Below are 24642 nucleotides of genomic sequence, written 5' to 3'. Positions count from 1 at the left end.
GCGCGCCCGCAGCCACTGCACCGCTCTAGCCGCCTCTCCGGGAGCTACCCCGATCTGCCCCGCGGCGCTCCGGGTATTGCCCTGGTCTGTTCCCTGGACTGCGCTCCCGGTCGCCGCCGTCGCTCCCGGTGCCGTTCCCGCTCCGTGCCATCGCCATGCCGTTCCTGGGGCAGGACTGGCGCTCTCCAGGGCAGAGCTGGGTGAAGACGGCCGACGGCTGGACGCGTTTCCTGGACGAGAAGAGCGGCGGCTTTGTGGGCGACATCAGCAGGTACCGGCGGCGGCGCGGTCCGGCCCCGCTGCCGGGCGGTGCCGCCAGGGGGCACGGTGCCGGGACCGGGGCAGCCGTGAGGGGCGGAGGGGGCCCTCGGCCCGGGCCGGCTCAGGGGACGCCCCGGTGTCAGGGGAGCGGCGTCCTTGTCTGGGTGACCCCGGCCCTGCCGGCGGAAGGGCTCGGCGGCCCCTCGGACCGAAGGGAAGCTCCGGAAGGGGTTCACTTAGCCCCCGGCGGGGACCCTCCCGATGGAGGCTGCTCGTGCCCGGGCGGCCGGGCTGTTCTTGCGGGGTGGAGTGTGCCCAAGAGTCGAGGAAAAAAAAAAAAAACAATCACCTGCCCCGCGGCCAGAGGGTTGTGCCCCCGGGGAGCATCGCCGGGCGTCTCCTGGGGGCCCTGGAGAGGGCTGCCCACCCTCCCCCTCCAAAAACAGCCGAGCTTGGGGCTTCCCGGTCTCGGGCTGGGAAGGATGATGTGTCTGCAGCCATAAATCTTCCCCAGGCCATGAGTAATGTACCTTACGTTGCTGCTTGACTAATCTGGCTGCAAAACATCAACAAACCCCCAAGATGGTGCGGCAGGAAGCTTTGCAATGCGTGGGTGTCGTAAGCTCGAGCAAGATCGCTCCGGTCAAAGCCAAACTTTTCTCACAGAGCTGCATCTTCTCCTCTGCTGTGTTCTGCCAGGGTTGGGGTTACTGCCACCAGGCCTAGGGATTGGTCAGGAATGCCCATGGCAAATGGACTTGGAGTAAGAAGAGATTTACTGTGAGCCACTGATGATGTTATTGTGCAAGGAGGCTTATGTAGCAGGTATCTCCTGCTCTCTTTTATGTAAGCTGTAAGTAAAACTCGAGTTTAGGTTTGTAATTTGAAAACAGGTAGAAAAAAATGTCTGGCTAGTGGTAGTGTGTTGGGAATAATGAATTTAGCATGGGTTTATGCATCCCTTTTCCCATTTAAAAACAAGGATGTGGCATATTGACCCTGGGCTGAGGTCTTTGCAGTGTGAGGTCCAGGTGCCCAACTGATCAACCTGTCAGGATGCCCTGGAGAAGTGTGTGGAAACCTGGCAGCACAAAAACAGGGAAATAATCTGCCTCCCATGCTGGATTTGTCCACTGTTGCTGTTATGGTGGTTTCAGATTACAGTCATTCAGTAGGAAGTCAACAGGCAAGGATGTGCTGTTGACATGTGAGATTTAAAGCAGATCCATCTTGTGTTCTTGGGCTCAGATTCTGCCACTGCATGGGGTGTGTTAACCTGACCCCCTGTTGACTTTTTGCAACCATGATAAAACATGAGCTTGGATATTCCAAAACATCTTCTTCCTTGCTGCCATATTCTATTCTTAGGTTTTGGTCGTCTCCCCCACAGGAAGCAGCATGGATGGGGGGTACATGAGCAGCTGAGATGTTCTGCTCTCAGGTTTAAGTGGTTCTGAGCAAGCTGCAGCTGGCAGAAGTGTCTGGTTCCCCAAGTTATTGTTTCTGTGAATACTGTTCACCTTTGTTGCTGCTGCTCTTCCCCTTCTGCAGTGTTCTAGTGGAACCCACAGCAGTGGTGCCTTCTCCACAGCTCAGATGTCCTGCAAGGGGGATGTGGTGTAGGAGGGGGGAGCTGAGGGTCACAGTGTTCTGAAACTGGGAGAGGTTTCTTCCACCTCTGGGGCCATGTGCAGGTGCCAAACTAGAATACCCATCTGGATTGTGCCAGAGGGAATCTAGGTTCCTCCTGGGGTTGAAACTCTGACTTGGTTACTTGGCTTTTACATATGTTGGTGGTGTGGCTATGCAGACAGCTAGTGAACAGGGGAAACAAGTCTTGTCCCACAGGTTTCATTCCTTTGCAGGAGACTGTGCTGAATAGCTGTGAGAGGTGTGTTTGTTTGGGTTTTGTTTAAGACAAAACAGTATAAACCCATGGCCTGTACAGGAAGCCTCCTGGCTGCATAAGGGTTCTTGTGGCTGCCTCAGAGGAAACTTGCCCAGGACTGCAAGCAGTAGCAGCGTGTTTTGGCACCTGTCAGAGCTCCAGGGCTGTCTGAGCCACAGCAGCTGAGAGGTGCAGTGAGGTGCCTGTGACTCTTCTTCGAGTTTAGGCCTGCAGACAGCTATTTTTCATCCCTTGCAAGCTGCTAGAGCAGTGGTGACAGCTCTGTTTTGTTCTCCTGGATGCATGGCCTGTCTTCTCCATGGCACCTGTGAGGCACCCTGCAGCTTTGGGCAGCAGTCTGTGTGCTGGGCCTCTGCTGAGAGCTGCTGGTGGTGCTGCCTTCCCCTGCCACCCCCAGGGATCTCTGCAGCAGTGCCACGGCTGCCCAGGGGCTTCTCAGTTTTGACTTGTGGCTCGGATCTGCTGATTTGCAGGTCAGCAGAATGTAGGGGTGTTGATGCACAGCTTTTTAGCTAGCCTTTCATTATAAGGGGTTATAGCTCCCTTCACTAATAATGCAGTTACAGCAGAGCTCCTGCAGAAACAGGCAATGGACAAGAGATCCTAACTGTTAACTTGTGTAGTTACTACTACGCAGGGTCTGGAAAACCATCAGATAAGTCTGAACCTTAGCTAAGCTTTTCTGGTAAACTTTAAATAGTATTTTGTGGGAACTCTTTTATAATAAATATTTTGAGTAGGTATGTGTCTTCAGGGATGTCTAAATGTGTCCTTCCCTTGCAGTCTGACTGGCTCAGAGCAATCCGCTACCTACGGGAGGAGGATAGGGTGTTACTTAAGGATACAAATAGGTTAAAGAACATTGGTCAGCAGCATCCTGGTGCTTACTGTGTAATCTGTGTCATCTGTTCCTCTCATGGGTGTCTTGGCTAGCCCAGAATTGAGGCACCAGAGTTTTCTTTAAAAATACCATTACTAGATGCTAAAACTGTGTGCAGACTACTTCTCAGGAGCAGCCTGCAAGGAGACAGCTTTGGAGGCCACAATAAAAACTTGTGTATTTTCTCTCCTTGCAGGAAACAGTGCTCAATAGAATGCAGAAATAAACAGAATCCTTGCTTTGTGTCATTCACAGCTTTTGTAAAAAAGATGATCACAACAAAGAGAATCTCTTCAACAGCATAAACTATGATGTTGCTGCCAAGAAGAGAAAAAAAGATCTGCTGAATAACAAAGCCAAGACTCAATGTAAGAATTTTTCTGGACTTCTTTTAAAACAAAAGTTGCTGCAGAAGAATGGAAAATGCTTCGTATCTGTGTTTTTTGCACAGTGCATGAAGAGCCTTCTAGAGTCTTGAAGGGCTTTGTGCCCGTGTTTGACCTAAGTAGAGGACTTGGATGCATTTTAACATGAAGATTTATGCCCCTGTTAGTAATCCCTGTTCTGAGGAGTTGTGCTTGTTGTGTTCAGATTTTTGTCATTTGTTTTTCAGGAGGGTAATTTTTTCCTATGGTACATTCAAATGAACCAGTTCCAATATTTTCCCCTTGTAGACTTCCTTGTGCACAGCAGGCTAAATTTATTCTTCCTTCCATATGCATGTTGAGCACTATTCTGCATTACTGGAGGCTACAAGCCTGAATATAAGCTTTGATCCTATCTCTGTGTTCGGAGTGCATGAAAAATTAAGTTAGATTTCAGCTCACTCGAAACAATAGAAGGCTTGAAATCTGTGTGCACAGCGAGCAGCCGGGGTCTCGGATGGGGCCCTGGGGGAGGACCCGGGGGAGCCTGCAGGGACAGCGAGGTCTGCACTGGGTTGATTGCAATATGGGTGCTGGAGTTACATGTGGAGGCTATGAATGTAAACATACCCAGAGGAAATGAGTTACTATTCCTACACTGCTATTAACTCTTTGTGCATCCCCCAGGATTTTGGAAACTGTTGCCAAAAGTTGGCCCCCTCAGTGTATTCAGTTCTCTGAACAAACAAATGTTACCATGATAGTTTTTGGCTGGATTCTGCTCTGAGCCACCATTAAAAAGATCTTGATGCAGGGTCAGCCTGCCTGTAACTCTGACTAGGTCTGTCCTTGGACTTACAGTACCAGGCAGGAGTACATTCCGTAGCTTCAGCTCATTAATTTACAGGTTGCTTTAGGAGCTCAGCATTTTTTTTAATGGAAAGGAGTCCAACAGGGTGGGGAGGAGAATTTATTTTATACTAGCAGTTAAATTGCCAGTGTGTGGTGGAAGTAGGGTCAAAAGCCCATGTGAAAATGGAGTGGGAGAAGGACTGAGTGGCATAACTGCTTATAGTACAGGCTCTTCTGCAGACAGAGTTAGCAGTGTGTGGTGGGTATTGGGAAGTTAGTTTGGGGAGTGGATGGGACAACTCCTATTCAGATGGGAGGGGCAATTAGAAAAAGGAAAATTTTGGTCCTACATTGTTTTTTTCATTTTTAGCAAGTTATGTGCAAGCATAAGCATGCTCCTCTGAGCCTGACCTCACTGCTAAAACCTCTTACGTGCCTGGTGTCTCATGACATTTTTGCTCAACTTCAAATTTGACATACAATCCCAGGCCTGTAACCACAGTAATAAATAGTTAATAAAATCAATAACAACAATACCTGGCTGTCAGCCAACTTGCTGTCTGGGACCAAAGAAGAGAAGGTGCTATGGTATATCTGTGGCTGGCAGATTAAACATTTACAGTCTTGAGCTATGTCAATGAAACAGAAGCCTTTACTGAGGCTTAGGGCTACAGTCTCAAATGATGCTGTATAGAAACAAAGAAGCTCAGCAAGTTGCTAGATTTGGTTTCAAGTGTGGTGGTGTAAGCAAAATACCTTATTTTATCCTGAAAGATGGTGAATGTTATGAGCAGAACAGAGATGTAGCCCTCTGAGGTGGAAGATTAACTGATTCTTTGTCCTAACAGATTTCCACCAGGAGAAGTGGATCTATGTTCACAAGGGAAGCACAAAAGAGGTGAGTGCCTCTATAGGTTTTGCCTTCTTTTCTACTGCTCTTTGCAAGCAGTAGAAGATCCTGTGCTGATACAAATCATCAGAAGCTCTTAAGAGATAAGTGGAAGATTTGGCTTGTGGTTGGAATTTCAGTAATGATTTTAAGCCCCTATCAGGGATCCAACTCTTGATGTACAAGGCTTTGTGCATGTGTTTAAAATATGACTTGTTTGCTTCCTTCATTTAAAAAAAAAATCAGCCATTTGCAGGCCAAGCCATAATACTGTTCTTGGCTTTCACCCAGTACAGTCCTAACATGGAAAGTCATTGGAATTTATCACAAGGGCTTGCTTGCACTCATGGGGAGAAGTGGCTGTATGAGACTGCTCTGAACTCGCACTATATATTGAACCCCAGGAATCTGTGGCCCATTCTCACACATAAATTCATGGGTCATGAGCAGAGCATGGGTCTCTCTTGGGAAACTACCATAATCTGCATTGGGCCATGCCTACTCTTGATGTCAGTAAGTGTAGCTCAGCAGCAGCCAGGCCTGCCTGCACTGGCTGTGACCTTGCTCCTGTGGTTTGTACCCACCAGCTTGCTAAATCAAGTTGCTCTGGGTCAGGTCTACCTGGTGCTGTCTGAACTCAAGCCTGCCAAAACACGACCCAGAGTGTTTTTTCTTTTCAGCGCCATGGTTATTGCACCTTGGGAGAAGCCTTCAACCGACTTGACTTCTCCAGTGCTATCCTGGATTCCAGGCGATTCAACTATGTTGTGAGGGTGAGTCAAAGACCAGGGTTTATTTTGATGGGATGGTGGTGAAGGCTCTGAACTGAGTACCAGTTGGATAATGGGAAGCACTGGCAAAGAAGATACATCTGAGCATGCAGGTGGGAGTGTTAAGCTTTTCTGTATTAAGTAATTCATGGAAGTTTTGTGTGTGGATAGAGGCCCAAATCTTGTCTTTACTTTATTAAAATGGAAAGGAAGGAAAGCAGTTAATATGTGGAAGATGAGTTGTCCTTAGCCTAGCATTCCTACTACTTTTCAATAGTGCCATTTACTTTTGAAGCCCAGAAAGCTTGGCTTCTAACGCCTGAGTTTTCAGTTCAGCTTCTGAAAAAGAACATGGGCTCTCTGAAGATGCCACAGGGCAGTGGTTACCTCTTTGTTCTGCAAGCTCTAGTCTGAGGTCTGTGGAGCTTTGTCATTGAGGTGATACAGGAGAGACCAAGGGGAGTTGAGCATTTTAGAAATTAGGGGATGGGCTGAACCTCTTGGTGGCATGGATCTTAACTTCTCTGTTGAGGACTGCGGTTGGTCTTAATCCTTTGACTGGCAGTGGTTTCAGTGGGTGAAACACTTTAGTCCGGACAACTTTAGTTAATAAAGGAGTCATCAGCTTCAGGTTTCCCATCAGCTCTGGCTTTGCATAATAGATCAGGGCTTTTCTTTTGGCTTGGAGTGGCCAAGGAGGTAGTAGTGGTTGGGGGGACCTACTGTCCCAAGGGCTGTGGGTAATTGTACATTTACCTGCATGTGATCTGCAAATTGATCCTGAATTTCAGAATGCTTAGCAAGATTTGCTGTTCAATAAGGTTTAAAAATAGTTTACTTGAGGCTGTTTATGAGCAGTTCCTTTTCATGTCTTGTAAGCAGCTGATCACTGATGAGGCAACAGCTGTTCAGGTGTTAGGTTCTGGAGCAAGCAGCAGTGGTATTGCTTTCTCTTTGAGTCAAGTGTCTTGAAAAGTATCTCAGGAAGAAATTATATGAGCAGGTTTACTTTGATTTATTTGATTTATTTTATTATGTCTAGGTGATGAGTCACCTGTGGAAACCTCTGTCACCCTGGGAAGAGTACAAGCACTGGGAGTGATGACCCACTGGCTGTGTAGGAAGGGCAATCACTTGGATGTCCCACTATTGGAGTAGTGGCAGGGAGTGGGGATTCTGCAGGAGGCAAAGCAGGAATTCAATTCAATGTAAACTCAGGCTGTCCTAGTTCTGCTAATCTTGGGACAATTTGTTTTCCTGCTTGTGTGATCACCAGTGTTGAGGTAGTAGGTGTTTGCTGATACTGGAGAGATATGTATATACACACATACACAGCTGTGTCATCTTCAGGGGGATTACTGGAGAAGGAACAGTTCATGCCAAGGCCATAACCTTTTAGTCAAATATAAAGAAGGAATGCAAAATAAAACCTTAGTGCTGCAGGTATCACTTTGGCAGACTTTCTTATGACAGTGAAGAACTCCAAAGACCTCTGCTAAGCATGGCCTCAGGTCATGCTGTGCCACATGATGGGCTTCTCCTGCTTGGGTCAATGTCATAAATGCCTCACATGGGACTGCAATGGTTGAACAGAAGTCCTACTACATTTGAGGAACAAACCTAAATTTGAGTGAGGTCAGTGTGATCTGGTGAGGAAGCTGACCTCTTTTTCTCATGAGGACTTAATACAAAGCATGTTGGGGATGCTTTTATCAAAAACAATAGTTTTGAAAGCTATGGAAGCTGATGTGTCCTTGTTTTTACAAATTATCTCTCTTCTGTGCTTTTAAGAGTAGCTTCCCCCCAGTAGTTTACAGATACAGTACTATTAAGAAGTATGAAACTTTCTAATTGAAGTTGACTTGTGGTTTGGCAGTTTAAAGAAGATCTTAAACCTGGTACCATGGATCAAATTATAAAATTGACTTCTTAAAATGAAAGGCATATATCAGCCAAGTCTCCAGTGAATAGTAGTTCATCAAATGCCTTATAGGCCAGATTTACACATTGCTCTGCCTAGATGTGGATCATGTTTATGGTCCTTTGCAAGTCTCAGGCCTCCTAGAGCACACAGATGAGCAATCTGTCACATGGAAAATGCCTTGAATCTTGGCAGGCAAAACATTTTTCCCTTTCTTCTCTCTCCTCTTTCTCTCTAGCTCTACTCCTTACTCAGGGCATCTGATATTAATATATGCTACCCAATTCATCAAGCAAATGCTTTTCGAGGAGGGGAGTATGGAATTGGAGGCTGGGAAAGAAAATTATGTCTGTAGGGGAAGAAAGAGAAACTGCTGCAGGTTTGAAGTTCTGCTGGCTACACCCAATCTTGCCCTATAGAGACATAAGCTGCATCACTTGCTGGTAGCAAAATGGGCTTTCAGGCTTAACGTGAACTTGGCGTTCTGAATTTCTCTCAGCTTAAGTGAACAGTGCATAAGTGTTTTTGGTGCTTGCTTTCTTGTCACAGAAGTTTCTGCTTTAGACACCCAAACTAAGTTCTTAGAGTTTCTAATGGTGCACAGATGATGGGCACCTCCTTCAAGTGGGGTTGGAGGTATGAGCTGCAAGAAGCTTAGCAGGTATTTTTGATGGGCAGATACCAGGTACCAGCTGGAACCAGTAAGTCCATGTAAGTGAAGCAGAAGAAGTTTTCCTCTAACATCAGTCTTATCTTGATGGTCTGCTGGTACAGCTCTGGAAGTGCCAAGTTATAGGTGTTGGTGCTATGATTTGATCCTTGCTGATACTTGAAATTAGTGCATCTGCTTACATGTTGCAGAACAATGTGTTCCCTTTTCAGGGCTAATAAGAGTGTATGATTGACCCAGAGAACCCAAAGTGTTGTTGGTCCGAAGTAGCTCTGGCTCTTCTGTTCTTAGCGATTTAATTAAAAGACTGGAAGCGTTCTGTAAGCATAATTAATGGGAGCAGAGACAGGTGCCTGCAGCCCAGAAGTTGGTTTTCCTTCAGGAACACTGTGTTCAGATGACACATTTTTCAGGCTGCTTCTTCAGAAAGATTTCTCATATGATGGTTGTGTAGTCTTGAGGGAAGGTGATGTTTCTGATCATAAAAGCTTAGGTCAGGTTAAGCTGCCTGGCCACAACTCTTCTAAAATAACATGATCTAGGTTGTGTGCAGCCTTTTAAAGTAGTCTTTTAAATTTACTTTGCAAGTTTTAATAGAGGTTAGTTCCAGGAGTCCTGGATTTATGCTGTCCTGAAAGAATATCAGCTGGATGCTGTCTTAGGGAGATCTGTCAGCACCTGCACTGTAAATCATTATAACTTGCCTTGCTCTTGCTCCACCCGTCAGCTGACTGCCAGTGTGATGTTTCAGCCACTGAAATTGAAGGGCTGTGGGAGCAAGGTGTGGCTGGAGGAGGAATTTTTCATTTTTCCTAAGTAGTCCTGATGTGAGCAGTCACATCCCTAACTGTCAGGACCTTACTGATCCCCACGCGGTGCAGTCCAGCTTTCTTATAGCTGGCTTTTGATGTATTCAGTGGGGCAATTACACTTCAGTAGTGTTAAGACTTGTGATTTTAATCACTGCAGAGCATTTCCCTTTTTGAGTCAAGGCTGTGCTTTCCTGCTTAGCACAGCAGGAGTACTGAGGTTTTTTTGGCCCTGTGTGCTGTAAGCCCCAGCAGTGGTTATTTGGGGTATGGATTGCCTGTACACCCCAGGGTTGAACCAAGACTCTGGCCAAAGTGCCATCTGTCTGTAGCAGGTCTAAGCAATGCTGTACACAGTAGTCATAGGTGCACAACAGTGTTTTCATGGCCCTGAAACAGGGATCCTACTTCCCTGCCACATGGCACTGTTTTTTGGGGTTTTTTTGGTTTTTTTGGGGGGTTTTTTTGTGTTTTTTTTTTGTTTGTTTGTTTTTTGTTTTTTTTAAATCTCATGCTAATGGGAGAAGGAGGATCTGCTCTGCTGCTGAAGCTGAGAAGCTTTGTTGTGCTGCCTGCTCCAGACAGGTGGCTGGTGGATTTGAGCAGGAGCCCCATTGCACTCAGGGGAAGTAAGCAGGTTACTGCCCTGCTATGGAAGATGCTGCCTCCTGCCAGCTTTGCAGAGGTTCTGGGATAGCTCACTGCATCTCTTTTCTCTATAGTTCTAGCAAACCTCTGATAGCAAAGAAAATAGGGAAGGATTTTCTAGTGGAGCTACCAGGTTACCTTTCTTAACATCTGAGGAGCTGGAAGAGTGAATCTGGATCTAATGCCCTGTTTTCTAGAGGTGTTGTAGATTTCCCAGCTCCAGTTAAAATTGGCTGGAATGCAATTACTTAGTGTGTTTGAAAAGCAGACCTTTTAAAATTGCTCTTAACCTTTCCCTGTGCACTCTCTCCTACCATCTGTCCCTCTCAGTTGAGCGTGGGCTGGACTTAATGCAGCCACATCATAACACATGCTTTCAGCTCTCCAGTCTTTTTACCGTACTCAACGTTAATCTGCGTTCATCAGTCTGCTTTAGTCTGTATCATGCAAGTGGCAACATTGATTTATTTTTCATACTGCTGTAGACCCCCATTTGGCAATCCATTAGCCAAGACCATACTCATGGCCTGTGCCAACACTAAAAGACTCCCAGTGCACTGGAGCATGTGGGGCACAGATCAACTGTACTGCTTACCTGGTTTTTGTGTTATATGAAATGAGCATAGAAGAATAAAATGTCTTTTGATTTGGAGGACTAGCTAGTTGCTTCGGTCAGCGGTCCCTGGGGAGTGGAGTAGCCCTAGAAGTATTCACAACATAGTTTTCATATGGAATTTCATCCTGTGTTTATTGCTGTAGGAGAAGGGAGGTGACACATGGTATCTGAGCTGGTTCACTGAACATAAATTGAACCTTGATAAACACTGGGAAAATTTGAATTGGTTCCTTCAGCTCAATTTTGTACCAATTTAGTGTTCTTCAAGGAACTGAGATTTTTATCCTTGTTCTTCTAAAGGCACAGCTCTGGTGTCCAACTCCTCTGTTGTTACATGATGCTTATCACTGCATGCATTTTGGTGTTGTTAGTAATGGGCTTAATATTGCTGACACCCGGCCTGGAGAAAACTGTCTCTGTGTCAGTTCCACAACAGTGCAATCTGGAGAAAGCAGTTGTTTGTGCATAGACTAGCTGATCTGGGTGGATGTATGGCCAGTGTACAGATGGAGTCTGGCAAATTGGTCACTATAATCAAAGGTCTGAAGACTAAACAGTTTAGGGTAGCAGAGTATTACAGACTACTGTGGGACATTGGTTGGGTGTTTTTGACTTATTCATCCAATATTTCAAAAAAATGAAGAGACCTTTTATAGGCTTTTCAGACATTTTGCAGGCTGCCTTGTTTTTAGGAGTATTTAGTTATTCTGGTCTCAGCTGATATAGCCAGAAAATCCACTGATGCTTGTGTACCAACTATTACCCAACTCTCCTGCATTTCCTGTTTGCTCCAAACAAGCCAAGAAAACAAGAAGCCTGCCCTTGACAGGAGTTAGTGCAGGTCTTTTTTCATCTTGGGTTTCTTTTTTTTTTCTTTTTTTTTTTTTTTTTTTGGTCATGTGAGGTGCAAGATATAAATAAAATGTAAACTCAGAGCTATCTGATGGTGGTGTTGTCCTGGATATTAAACAGAAGATGATATTGGTCACTTGAGGCGACTTCACTGCTCCAAAGTGGCAGTCACATGCTGGTGCCCCAGATGAGCAGAGCAGGCTGCAGTAATGCCTTTCCCTCAGCTCCCGCTTCATGGCAAGCTGCCGGTGACTTTTTGGATACATTCCTGTCATTCTTATAGCGGGGCAAACAGTTCAGTTCATGACTTATCAAGTCTAGTCAAAAGCCATCTTAATTACTTGACACAAGTAGTTGCACCTTCTCTGGACTCTCTGTGGTGCCAGCAATGGGATACTGGAGCTGCAGATGATAAAGGATTAATAAGCTGGTCATGTGGCCATGTGTTGATTGATTTGTAGCATGAAAGGTTTTTCCTTTCCTTTCTAAATTAAAACAGAAGGCTATGTACGTCCAAAACAAATGGACTGACATGTGGGCAGTCTGCATTTATCTAATGTTGGGGGAAGGGAGAAAGGCTTGTAAGATCACAGGCTGCATGTTCCATAGGAAACTTCCCCCAGCTGTTCTTGTGGCACAGAGATGAGGAAGAGAGAGCATCCTTCCCTGTGGGAAATGCTTCCTTTAGCAACTGCAGCCCAAATTCATTGTTTAGCTTGCTCAAGAGTCAGGAGGCCAGTGATGGGAAGTAAATGCTAATCAAAAGTAAAAGCAAGATTTACATTAGGGGAGGTTGAGAAGTAAACAGGGTAGACAGGGAAAGGTGGTTTGTTATTGTAGCTGTTAGAGCTGAACAGGGGAGGAAACTTTGAAAGAGAAGGAGTTTGTTGTGGGGGAAATTTTTGTTCTTCCTACAGTACTTAACCTTTCTGTTGTGCTGACAGTGCTCTGACAAAACCCATGCAACCCAGAAGCTGACGTAAATTGTGGAGTCTGAGTCTCATTAATGGCCTGTCAATAATATCCCCATCCAAACAGGCATTTGCTCGTGTTCCCTTATGACACTGCTTGTTTATGCCCCAGTGAAGGATGGTGATGTTGGCTGTTCGCTGTTCCCTTGGTGTGAGTAGTGGCTGTCAGTCCAAGCACTGCTGTGGTTTCTCTGCATCTCTGAGCCATGAAATCAAGTTCCCTTTCCCCCCACGCTGAAGATAGTTAAAACACCTTTTTTCCCCCTGCCTCTTATGATGTGAGTTCAATTATTTGGCCTCTGTCCTTCCCCTTTGCGTTACTTTGCTCTGTTGTTCTGGCTCCTTTTTATTTTCAAGCAGCAAACAAGTCTCTGGACTGTTTTGCTGTGTCATGTGACTAGGAGTTAAGATTAGAAAGGTATCTCTGTGCTCTAAGGCTTGCAACTTCTATTTTTACCCACAGCTGTTGGAGCTGATAGCAAAGTCTCAGCTGACGTCACTGAGTGGCATTGCCCAGAAAAACTATATGAACATTTTGGAAAAAGTGGTTCAGAAAGGTAAGAAACAGAAACATTGAGGGGGAGTCTGATTTAATCTGATGTACTTGGTGAACCATATCTTTGAGAATAGTCAGGCAATGCAAAATGGGTGAAGAGGTGCACCACTGCTTATTTCTGGAGTGCAGTTCTGCTTTCTTTTCCCTCAGTGAAGGACTTGGGGGAAGGGAAGAAGTGTCTGTAGTCTGGTAGGTATGAGAGAGGTGACTCCTCCTTTGCCAGCTTTCCTCACTACCACCCCTTCTGCGTCCTACAGAGTACTATTTCTGACTGCAGAAGATCTGTCTGCTCCTGCCCTTGGCCAGGCATATCTGCAGTTGTTGGCAGTGTGCTGTACCTGCTGCTCCCACTGCTCTGGAGGGGTGTCTTCACCTGTTCAGGAGAATGAATTGTGGTTGAGATGTGACACTTCTGTCATGGATGTTTAGCTGTCCCTGAAGCCTGGGCATTGACAGCAGACATAATGAGAAGTGTGCATTAGCTGGGGTAGATGGGAAGAGGTGCACATGGATAACAACTTGCACAGCATCAGAAGGAAAAACTGGCTGGTTGCCAGTGGCTGGAAGTGGGAAGTGCTGCAGATCTCATCTGCTTATCCTGGGAGGCTCTCTTTCCATCTGCTATCTAACCTGCTGTGACTGGCTAATATTAAAGTACTTTCCTCTAAAAAGGAAAGCACAGGTTGGCTCTCTTTTTCTGTGAAATTAAAGCAAGTAACTTGACTTGCCTGAGAAGCATGTAGATTCAGAAGGGGATTTTGACAATTCCTATTTTTAATCTTTCCTGTTCTTCCTAAGTCCTTGAAGATCAGCAGAATATCAGGCTAATACGGGAATTGCTACAGACCCTCTACACGTCCCTCTGCACGTTAGTTCAACGGGTTGGAAAATCTGTCCTGGTTGGAAACATCAACATGTGGGTGCACAGGATGGAGAGCATTCTCCACTGGCAGCAGCAACTGAACAATATTCAGATCACTAGGGTAAGCACAAATCCTGAAAGCTAAAAATATTGTCTTCATCATGAAACCTTTTTGTGTTAACATCTCTCACTTGGGTGACTGCTTCCCATTCCCGGTGGCAAGAGCAGACTGGAAGGACCTGGAGTTGCTAAAATAACTGGATGCATTACTTGACTCCCTTAATTCAAACTCAATGTACATAACCCAGGATCATGCTCGAGGTTACTGGTCACAGGCTGTGGCTTGACTCCATTATGGCTGTAAAGTGCTGTGTGAACACAGCTGGGAAGAAAACAATCTCCCCCTCTTCAGTCCTCAGAGGCCAGGCCTCAGTGTGAAAAGTCAACTCCAGCTTTCTCAAATTGAGCAATTGCCTTCAAAACTCATTTATCGGATGCTTGAGTTTTTTAGGTTTTGTTTAATATATAAATTAAATGCAAATTTCCAAATAGTTGCATAACTTCACGCTTCCTGGCTGAAAATACCAAGGATTCTCCCAGTAGTCTGGAGCTACCTGTTCCAGCTGGATGACTCCTGCTTTCACAACATCTGGTTTTTTCAACAGCATCTGGTGGGGATGGGGAAGGATGTGTTAGATGATAAATTTCTAAACTGGCTTTACATGGGAGTCAGGTCTGAACTTGTGTTCACATAATCACAGCAGGTTTGATGTTGGACTAGATGTCTGGAGGTCATCTTGTCAAACCCCCCTGCTCAAGCAGGGATACCAACAATAAGCTTCCAAGGGCTATAGAGATCCATTTAAGGTACAAAAAAAAGTGTAATTACTGCACTGAAATGCTAAAGCTTTCCCCCCATGCTGATATCTGTGTTGGTGTTCCCCTTGTAGTCTTGAAGGACTCTGCCTACTCGGACAAAAGTGCACCGAAACATTGCTTGTGAAAGGAACTGCCTTTTATACACACTTGTGTGGGTTTGCAGATACTTTTTCTAAAGTAAATAAGAGATGTAGAGCTTGCAAAAAATAATTCATACCACTGAAGGTAACTTCAAGCTGGAACAAAATCAGATTAATTCAGAGAAAGGAAGCTCAGCTCTGTGTAGCCAATTACTTATGGTGCAGTGAGCTTGTGGTGTTTCTAAAGGGGGAAATGTCTTGCAACACCCAAGATGTAAATAATTTTAAAAAAGCAAAAACAAGTAAACAATCTTGCAAAGTGTTGTATGTGCTACAGCTGCTTTTAAAGAACAGCTTCTGTCCAGAAAATGACAGTGTACTGAACTGTTCTGGTCTAATCAGTGTTCGTTCTCCCAAAAAAATGCTGCTTGAAAAGTCCTGGAAAAGTAGTAGCAGATAAGCTTTTGGCCTGATCCAGAAAACCTGTAAAGATTTGCTTGAGTCACAAGTTTTTTCAGAAAGAGATAAGTGTGAGCTTTGGGCTTGTGGGGTGTTTTTTTATTATTATTTTTTGGGGTTTTTTGGTTGTTGTTGTTGTGGGGTGTTTTTTGTGGTTTTTTTGTTGTTGTTGTTTTTTGTTGGTTTTATTTTTTTTTGACCCAAGAGTCTCTGAGCTTACTCTTGTCTGTTGTGCCCTAGAAAAGCTTGTATATAGACAAAGTACAGAAGAAGGCAAAATTTGCTCTTCCTAAACAAAAGGAAGAGCAGTGGGACATGATCCAGGCATCCAGTGCACTTGTCCTAGCCTAAAAAATGACCCAGGCTCTCATGGAAAGGAATGTCCTCTGGACACTGTGGAGACAGTTGACTCCTCCTGGAGTGCTTGTGCCAGGTCTGGCTGGTGGGTGGTGATGCAGGAATGGATGTCTTGGTTGAGAAGCTCTGGTCCTTGCAGGTACCAGGCAGTGCCACTGCTCTGGGCAGACTAGCACTGAGGCACTGGAGGGGAGGGCGGGAGCTGCTGCTGTGCAGATGTACTTATTGTTTCTCTGGAGTCTCCCATGCTGGGGGATGGCTGGAGATGGGACCACATGATTAAAAGCAGCTTCATTCAGTGTCCCCTGCTGCTGGTGGGCTGTGTGCTGCTTGTTTGAAACAGTTAATAGCTCTGCCAAAGATGAGGCTGGTGCTGTGACTCTGCAACTTAAAATAGCAGCATCTCTGTGCAGGGTAAAGGATGGACTTGGCACATGTGTCTAACATTGTTTCTTTGTTGGAGCCCAATCCTAGAAGCTGCTGTTTGCCTTAATAAGGCTGGGGCTGGTTTTGAAGCTACAACTGCTGTCCAGGTTGTGGTCCTTGCTGATGCCTTGCTCCTGTGTATACCTTGGGTTTCCCCTGGGTGCAGGACATGCACATCTACTGTGGTCAATTTGTCCTGGAGCTGTACCCGATGTGGACTTAAAAAACAATCCTGGACCCTGTGGAGGCTAAGCCAAGGTGCATGGGGGTGCCTTTTTTTCTCTTTAGGCTAGAATCTGCTTTTGTGTTGCTGAACAGCCTGGAAAACCAGGGCTGCAGCCTGTGGGAAAGGGGCAGGTCCTTCAAGTGTTCCCAGAGGAAAAGCTAGCCTGCCAGCAATGACCTGGGAACCCATGCTGTGGGTACTCACCAGCCATTGCTGTGGTTGCAAGATCCTGTGATGACATGAGCTAAAACTCATGTCAGAGGAGCATGAGATTCCCAGCAGTGTGTGTAACCAGAGCTGAACTTGAGAAGTAATGCCCATCTGCCTAATGGTGGAGAGACCTGGATGGGCAGTAGCTGACACAATGATACTGCCAATGTCCTGCTTAGTGAAAGCTGATGATGATACTTCAGGGAGCAGTGTCTCAAGTATGGATGTGGGGTGGACAAAAAAGGAGAGCAGGAGGCTTGGACTGCAGTTCTCCTGATTATTGTACTGCAGATACATGTCCTCTTCCTTGAGGTTATTTCAAACTCTGCTGGGGCAGAAGGTCAAATATTTCTATGTAAAATGTCCCCATCATTTAGAAGAGGGAACTTCTGCTTTCTATGTGTGAAAAAGTTTTTAAAAAGCAGTAGCTGTGCTGCAAGCTAGAATTTCTTTGGTTTTCAGCTTCCTGGGAGCTCAGATCTATCTGTCTCTTCCAGCCTGCCTTTAAAGGAACCACTTTCACCGACCTGCCCTTGTGTTTACAATTGAACATCATGCAGCGCCTGAGTGATGGGAGGGACCTGGTTAGCCTGGGTCAGGTGGCTCCTGACCTCCAAGTGCTCAGTGAAGATCGGCTGCTGTGGAAGAAGCTGTGCCAGTACCACTTCACAGACAGACAGGTATGAGGAGAGGTGCAAACTGCCATCAGTTCATGGTCTACCCCCCAGAAAGAGTCCGCCCTGCATGTTCTTGTACTTGGCTGCCTCTTGGATCTGAAGACTGTGCAGCAAGCTGATAATGTAGGCTGGCATGAGAATGGCTGTGAAGATGATTTATATAGAGGGTTTTACATGCCACAGCAATGATTCCTGAAATAGGAGCTTGAGGAATTAATCATACACTGAATTTCAATCCTAATCCAGGTGGGAACAACTGCATGACTTGCAATTGCTCCTTGCCCCACGTGTGCAGGGAAAACGTGCAGGCAAGCTCCAGCAATCACCCTGATGTCCCAGGGACTGACAGCCTTGCAGAGAATCTTTGTGGCTGTGGTCCATGAGCTGGACTCTCTTGCCCTTTAGAGCAAGAAATCCCTTCTGAGCTGTTCTGTGAGTGATGGGATGGTATGTGGAAAACAGCCCTGCTGCTGCCCATTTTGTACCTGTGTAAACATCTCTGGCAGACTGGTAGTCATCTGGAATCATCTAAACTTAAAAGCAAACAAACAAAAATCCCTCTTTGTTTATGGGTGAATGTCTGGGGTGTTTATACTAGACCTCTGCACTTCGGGAACCATGTGCCAGATTTCTCTGCTGACTTGGCTTTATTTACTCACTCTGAATCTGACTTCGGAAGTGACTCTGGAGGAGTTATTTCTATTAAGTAAATTCAAATCCAGCCTCTTCAAGTAATGAACCCTAAAAGAGATGGGTGTGTCCCAAGCTAATACAAGAAATCGTTGACTCTTATAGAAAAATACCTCAACATTTACAACTGTTAAATGAGACTCTACTTGCCAGCCATAAACAGTGGTCAAAGTAGTATGAAATAGCTCCCAGGGTTTCAGGCTTCCTACAGTGAAGCTGATGAAGTGGGAATAGACCCTCATAATAGTATTGAGTGAGGCTGTTCCCATCAGGAAAGTACTTATAGCTTTTTCAGCTATAAGTAGAAAGGAGAGCTTCTTAGCTCAAAAAAGCTCAGAAGTCTTCCAAGTAAAAGCTTTCTTGGTGTTGCAGGGGAGCTGTTATGGCACTGGCAAGGTTGATATGTGAGGGAGAGAATGTCATGAGTTGAACAGAACAAATTGATTCTTTTGACCTTCTATAATTGCGTGTATTTTTCTTTAAGATTCGCAAACGTCTGATCTTGTCTGATAAAGGACAGCTGGATTGGAAAAAGATGTATTTCAAGCTCATAAGGTGTTACCCACGGAAGGAGCAGTATGGTGATACACTGCAACTGTGCAGGCACTGCCACATCCTTTCCTGGAAGGTATGAGGTGCTGCTGGGACAGAATTGATTGGGGCAGGAGCCATAGGGCATTCAGTGCTTCCTCGGGTTGCAGTTTGTCTGCATGGCCTAGGGAATTCCTACATCTTAATTCTCCCTTAGCTATTAAAACTTCCTTCTGTGCTTCAGAGATCCTGTCTTTATCTTGAACATGAGTAGTGTCCATTGGGGCCAGAGGGTTGGAAGATGGGCATGTTTTAGGGCTGCCTGCAGGAAGTTATTTTAGCACTTCCAGCAGCTTCCTCTACCTGTTATGTGGAAGTGGAGGTCTTGGCAACAGGATTAGCTGGAATGAAAGCTGATGGCTTCAAAACAGCTCAGGACAAAAATCTGCTGACCACTGTGGTGATATGCAAGGCATGTCTCTGGAGTTAAGCTCCAGTAGGTGATGGTAGGCTCTAACCTCTCTTCCCTCAGAAGAGGGGAAAAGAATTAATTGAATCTTTGCAGCTTCTTTAAGCGACTTCCTCCTAAGATACCAAGCCCATTTCTGAGCTGTCTGTTATTCTGGGCTCTACTCTACCCATTTGCCTGTGGGATGTCTGGTGGAAGGGCAGTGCTAAGTTGGCTGATGCTTTGGCATCCTTTCTGCAGCCTCTCTAAATAGAATTGTTTTCTCCTTTCCCAGGGCACTGATCATCCCTGCACAGCCAACAACCCAGAGACTTGCTCCACCTCTCTTTCACCACAAGAGTTTATCAACTTGTTCAGGTTCTGAACTTGGGTCAGAGCAGCTTATGCGATTCCTACAGGACACTTTGTCACAGAGCTCGGACAGTCCATTTGTAAATAGTGTAAATATTCATGTTTGTTTGAAGCTCCTGAGTCAAGGAACAAGAGGATCTCAGAAGAAAGGTGAAGTTGCTCACTGACATGCAGCACTTAAGGAATACAGACTTCCATAGGACTGGCGTATAAATACAGCATGTTGTACAGAGTCCCTTTTTTATCATCAGAGTACAAGATACAGGGCAAAAAAACCCCATTTTTTTAGAAGTTTAAAAATGAATTTTCCCCACATTTATTTGAGAATTCTTTTGCTTTGTTTCTAATAGAGAGAAAGCAATATGAGGCTAGGACTGTTGAACTGTTCCTCCATCTGGTTTTATTTAGCATACATATTTATAAGTATGGCATTTTAGAAATATTTATAGAAAATATCCCTGTGACAAGTTTAATACTTTTGTGCTTTTAAAAGGACACATTCTGAAATACTTAGGATAGATCTCTAGCCTACTTGCAAGACAGAATCGCACCATACCACTTTCTACCTCTAATAGATTGAGTACCTTTCAAACAAAAATCCAGTGTACAATGTGAACTTTTGTATTTTGTACAATGATTTAAAGGGAAATGTTTGTGACAGTAAGCATCTTTTCTTGTATTAATGCTTACCTCTTTACATTAGTTTTCTTGCTCTACTCAGTGCTTGAATGCCTAACTGATAGGCACCATATGAATACCTAAGACTTTACTCCATCCTCTTTTAATTTGTTGGTTTTATGAAAGACTATGCAAATGTGAAAAGAAGACAAAAGGAAGAGCATTATCTATAAGGGAGGAAGTTCTATGATAGGGAAACAAAGGACTGAATTTAATCTCACAAGGTAAATTCTTATCTGCTTCATTAGGTTTATTGCATTAGTTGAAATCCTAAGTGAGGTTAGAATATTTAAGTCCATGTTTTCAAACATATACACTGCTCTGTATTCCCACTGCTGTCAAGTGAATTCAGTCATCTTAGAGTTGGTAAAAAATAGTGAGAACTGGGCCACTGAATCTCATTAAATGATGCGGTTTTTATTCACTGGAAGACTGGCAGCAAATGTTTCATTTCAGAGCCCTGGAGCTTAGGGAGTGAGTAGTATTTAGCAGTAAGGACTTGGCTTAAGCAAGGGATTTCCAGCATACTGATATCTTTGGTTCTTTAAGACCCAAGGACCCTAGTCCCTTCTGCTTCCAGTGCTGAGCTGCTTTATGGAATTTTTTGACCTACATTTTCAGTCCTGCAGAGTAAGTGGCCGCTTCACTATGGCTGTGATCTGGCTCACTGTCTCCTCTGTTGCATGCAATGCTTCACTTTTCTCTACAGTGGAGCTCGAAGAATCTAGCTCATCATAGCAATCTGAAAACCTGCAGTGGAAAGTTTTTGCTGTTTGCCAGTAGCTTTCCTTTATAGCACTTTCTCTGTGTATGGTGTAAGCAGGATACCTCGTAAGGGTAAATATTTAGTGGGTTGTGTGACTATGTACAAAAATTGAGGAAAAGGAGTACTCAGGACAATTCAGGAAGAACTACTTGAGTTAATTATTGTTAAATATGCTGTTCCTTTTTTTTATATTTTTATAACTGACTTTGAACACTTTTCTGCAGCTGTTTGTATTTTAAAATGACAGTGCTTGTGTTTTTGTGAAGTAAATCACTTTGCATATTCTTGGAAGAGATGTGAAAAGGGAAAAAACTGCCTCTAGATGGAGCAGTGGGAAGAGAGGAGGAAAACAAGGAAAATGCTGACAAGAACTGCCCTTCTTCAGCCACCTAACAGCAAATCCCGAGTTTTTGTTCTTCTAGAGAGTTCTGTGAGCCTGTACCACCCTTAACCATGGCCCAGAGCTTGTCACTCTCCAGAGATGAGGGGAAAACACATGCAGGATAACAAGCTTTATCTTGGTGTTGATGCCCCATTCATCAGTTTGACTGCTAGTGGAGAGCATAAGCCCTCCTGATCATACTCATGTCGACTGAAAGTGATTTCAAAACTGCTACCTTGGAAAAACGCACTTGTGCTTGTTTGGGGATGTTTATGAGTAAAGGAGGCTGGTTTGTTTTCCCTCCTGTGTTGATGGAAGTGGGTAGACAAGGCTGAAATCTGGCTCCATGAGTGATGATATTAAGGAATGAAATTTGCAAGTGAAGTGAGTGAAGCATTGCCACTGAATTTGGAGAGTCCTGTAGCTCCTTTTTCCAGCAGTGAGGAGACCTGTTCCCCTTGGCATATTTTGTTTCTAGCTCTGACTTGGGGTTGGTTTGTCTTGTAGTTTTGCCTCTGCCACCCATGGTGAGCCAACCTGTTGTGATGGGAGGAAACAGTACTTAGGTATGAAATGCTGCAGCATTCTGCCTACTCTGCATCTGTGCTTAGCACTTACGCTCTGCGAGATTGTGACACTGAGTGAATTTTAAGCTCAGGTTTTGATCTGGCCTACTGCATTCCTTATGTAAAATGATGGAAATTCTCAGTGTTGAGCTGTGATTTGGGAATGTCTTGGTTTCAGCCATTGACTCTATCAACCCTTCACTGGCCTCTTCTACACAGAGACCATGGGTCATTCTGACAACAGATGTAATGTGCAACTGAGGCTCCTATTTATAAAACTTACTTCTATTGCTGTGTATTTTATTTCCTTTCACTGTAAGAATCAAAATCATGTGAAGATGATTTGTCATATGTAGACACTTCTCTGTTGCTTGTGTGAGGTCTTGGGATATTGCTGCAGTGTCCAAACTAGCAGCAAACCAAGCAACTACTGTACAGAAGAAAACAGACTGAAAAAGAAACAGAAAAGCCTTATTCAGTTACTGCCTCAATCCTTACCCTGATGCTGCAGCAATTGTCAAAGATGGCCTCGGTCTCTTTGGGGGACCCATTGTTTCTTGAGTGGCTGGTACGGGGAGAGGTTGCAGTGAATTCAGTGCTCTTGGTTTGTATTTAAAGCAAAATGCTGTTCCACCCAAATACCTTATTCTAACCATTTACAAACAATACAATTAGTATTTTGGCAGTGCAAAGGCAGCAGCTTGGCTGAGGGGGGCAGAGTAACAAATCTGACAGTGATATCAGGGGCTTCCAGGTGGGATGGTTTAAGGCTGCTCTCAGGCAGAAAGGACCTCTGTATTTTAAGACAATTGTGGCAAAGCTGTTGTGAAGGACGAAACAGACTTGTATTTTGGAAATAGAATGTTCTTTTCAAATGACACTTCACCTTCCAGTCAGCTGATGCATTTCCATTAGATATGCGTCCTTTCTTATACTAGGAAAGGAGTTTTTTCCTCTTTGGGGTTTTCTCTTGCCAGCATATCCAGGGAAATCTCATTGTCTTTAGAGGATGTATTAAGTAGTGCAACAGCATAGAATGTGGTGCTGTGAAGAGGAAAAATCCATGCAAGGGGGTGAGAGATCCCAAGGATGTCTTTTTTTCAGCTTTCTAGAAGAGGCCAGTTTTTTGATGTGATGGCCATTTCAAGAAGCACGATTTCAGCTGTACATACCTTAAGCCTTTTATACTAACTATGGTATGCTGAAGTTTGATCACAAAGTGTGTGTACCTCCTCTTATATTTTCTGGCTTTTTTTTTTTAACTGTGGGAGTTTCTAGATCCTTTATTATGTAAGGTGATTAGGAAAATGTGTATTGCTCTGAAGACATTGCTTTGTATGTAAACATTTAATTGCACCCTGACACTTTCTGTATATGGGAATATAATTTTTCTTTGCCCCAGGTTTTAAACTGTTTCTATTCCCATTTCTGTTTGACTTTAATTACTTCTGTGAAGCTATCACCTACTAGAACATATGCAGGTACTAAACCAGCTTTTCCTGCCTAGAAAATTCCTTGGCCCTTAGTTTCTGGAATTTCATTTAGAGCAGGAACATTTCAACTCCTATTGTGTAGCAAACAAATCAGATGTGCTTTTCACACTGCTTGGTACAGCCAACCAGCGTTGTCCTTACAAACATCTTGCACATCATCTCCCTAGATCAGCACCTTGCCAGAAAGACATAGCTTTGAATTAAAATGCACCTCTTTGTAGCTGGCCTGGTTACACAAACACAGGCCCTGTGGAGCTGATGGCTGATCAGGCTGGTATAGATGCACTCCCTCCTTCAAGGTTTGGGACTCTGGTGTTCTGCTTGTGCTGCTTCCTCAGCTTGTTGCTTGTAGTGATGCTGGTTCTAGGCTCTGAAGCTGTGGTTGGACATTTACACAGCTGTCAGTGTGGCTTTCAGGCTGCTGGGCTCTGAGTCTTTACCAGCACCTCATTTCTATCCAGTGTCTTCCTCCAGTGGTTTTACTGGTAGCAAATCAGCTTTGGAGGATCTGGCCCTAGGCAAACAAATCCATCTTGTCCTTGACACATGCGGTCTTAAGTACATTGATACTCTTGACACCAGAGGAATTCCCTCTCTATTAACCAAGTGTTGCTGCTTCTCATCCTGGGAGGGCAACTGAGGGTGGAATTTGCCTTTCTTTAGCCATCCTGTGCTGCACAGAATGCTAACATGTCAGCTACCAAGAGAACACTTTAATTTGAAATAGAAAGTATGCTCATCTTTAGGAACTAATCTACAGTAATTATAAATACTTATATATGGAAGTGTGTGTTCTGCTTTATTTTTCCTTGAACTTGTAACTAGAGACAATATGAAATGAAAGGCATCCCTTATATAAGACTTCTGTTTAATATTATTGTGTGGTTAAAATCCTTCCATTATAAGTTTGCACACTTTTTTCCTCTTTCCTTGCATGTTCAACTGATTTTTACAGCTGTTCTGTGCAGACATTATTTTTGTAAAACATTTTTGACACTGAATTGCAATAAATGTTCAAACAATGTGAACCACAGAGTTGGTTGTCTCATTGCTTCCAAGGTGGTGACCTTATCAGCCTTGAGCTTCTGAAGACTGTAAGCAAAGACTCTTTTGCAGGAACATCCAGAACTTGGCTTGTTGTCACAGTATGACATCCCAGATAGAGCTATTGCTTCATCATATCTCAAAGGAAATGAGCCCTCACTTCTAAGAGAGTGCTTACTGTGAGCTTGTGCTCATGAGTCTGAACTTGCCCACAGTGCAGGAGTGATTGCTGCCCCAAAAGAGATCACCAGTGCTCACACAGATCTGAGACCTTCAGCTCTACCTTACGGCTTACAAAATAATGTGGTTTTGGTTTTTTTTTTTTTTTTTTCTAGTCATAGTCCCACAGTGATTATTTTTAAGTCTTTTTGGAGGGTGGGGAATGTCTTGTTAGTGTCAGGACTGTAAGCAGTCTAACCTAGGTTCCTGCTCAGAGGGAATGTGAGTAGGAGCCTACTGAAGTGGTGCCTACTAACTTGGGGAAAAGCAGTTGAAAAGGCAAATAAAATGTGCCTCTGATTGGAACA

The 24642-nt window shown here is 44.4% G+C and overlaps 1 protein-coding gene across 2 annotated transcripts; it reads left to right on the top strand.

Moving 5' to 3' along the window:
* Positions 1–24099, top strand: FBXO32 (F-box protein 32). 2 transcript variants are annotated; one of them, XM_062491480.1, is made up of 9 exons: positions 2–271; positions 3306–3418; positions 5116–5165; positions 5837–5929; positions 12877–12970; positions 13768–13952; positions 16966–17148; positions 18320–18463; positions 19110–24099. In XM_062491480.1, exons 1-9 carry the CDS (start codon positions 156–158, stop codon positions 19197–19199), a joined length of 1068 nt encoding a protein of 355 aa, XP_062347464.1. In that variant the 5' UTR covers positions 2–155; the 3' UTR covers positions 19200–24099. The 2 variants fall into 2 exon arrangements, with proteins under 2 accessions (XP_062347471.1, XP_062347464.1); XM_062491487.1 differs by lacking the exons at positions 12877–12970; positions 13768–13952 and having other exon boundaries at positions 1–271.
* The last annotated feature ends 543 nt before the right edge of the window (positions 24100–24642 follow it).

Source organism: Cinclus cinclus, chromosome 1, assembly GCF_963662255.1.
Source record: "Cinclus cinclus chromosome 1, bCinCin1.1, whole genome shotgun sequence".
In the NCBI taxonomy this organism is placed as follows: domain Eukaryota; kingdom Metazoa; phylum Chordata; class Aves; order Passeriformes; family Cinclidae; genus Cinclus; species Cinclus cinclus.
This window is presented reverse-complemented; position numbering and strand designations above follow the sequence as displayed.

What these genes read in the sequence shown, in the direction of transcription:
- FBXO32 (XM_062491480.1), top strand. Translation starts at nt 156, where the DNA reads ATGCCGTTCCTGGGGCAGGACTGGCGCTCTCCAGGGCAGAGCTGGGTG. An exon ending in TTTGTGGGCGACATCAGCAG is followed by an intron (nt 272 to 3,305) that starts GTACCGGCGGCG and finishes TGTCATTCACAG; the next exon opens with CTTTTGTAAAAAAGATGATC. An exon ending in GATTCAACTATGTTGTGAGG is followed by an intron (nt 5,930 to 12,876) that starts GTGAGTCAAAGA and finishes TTTTACCCACAG; the next exon opens with CTGTTGGAGCTGATAGCAAA.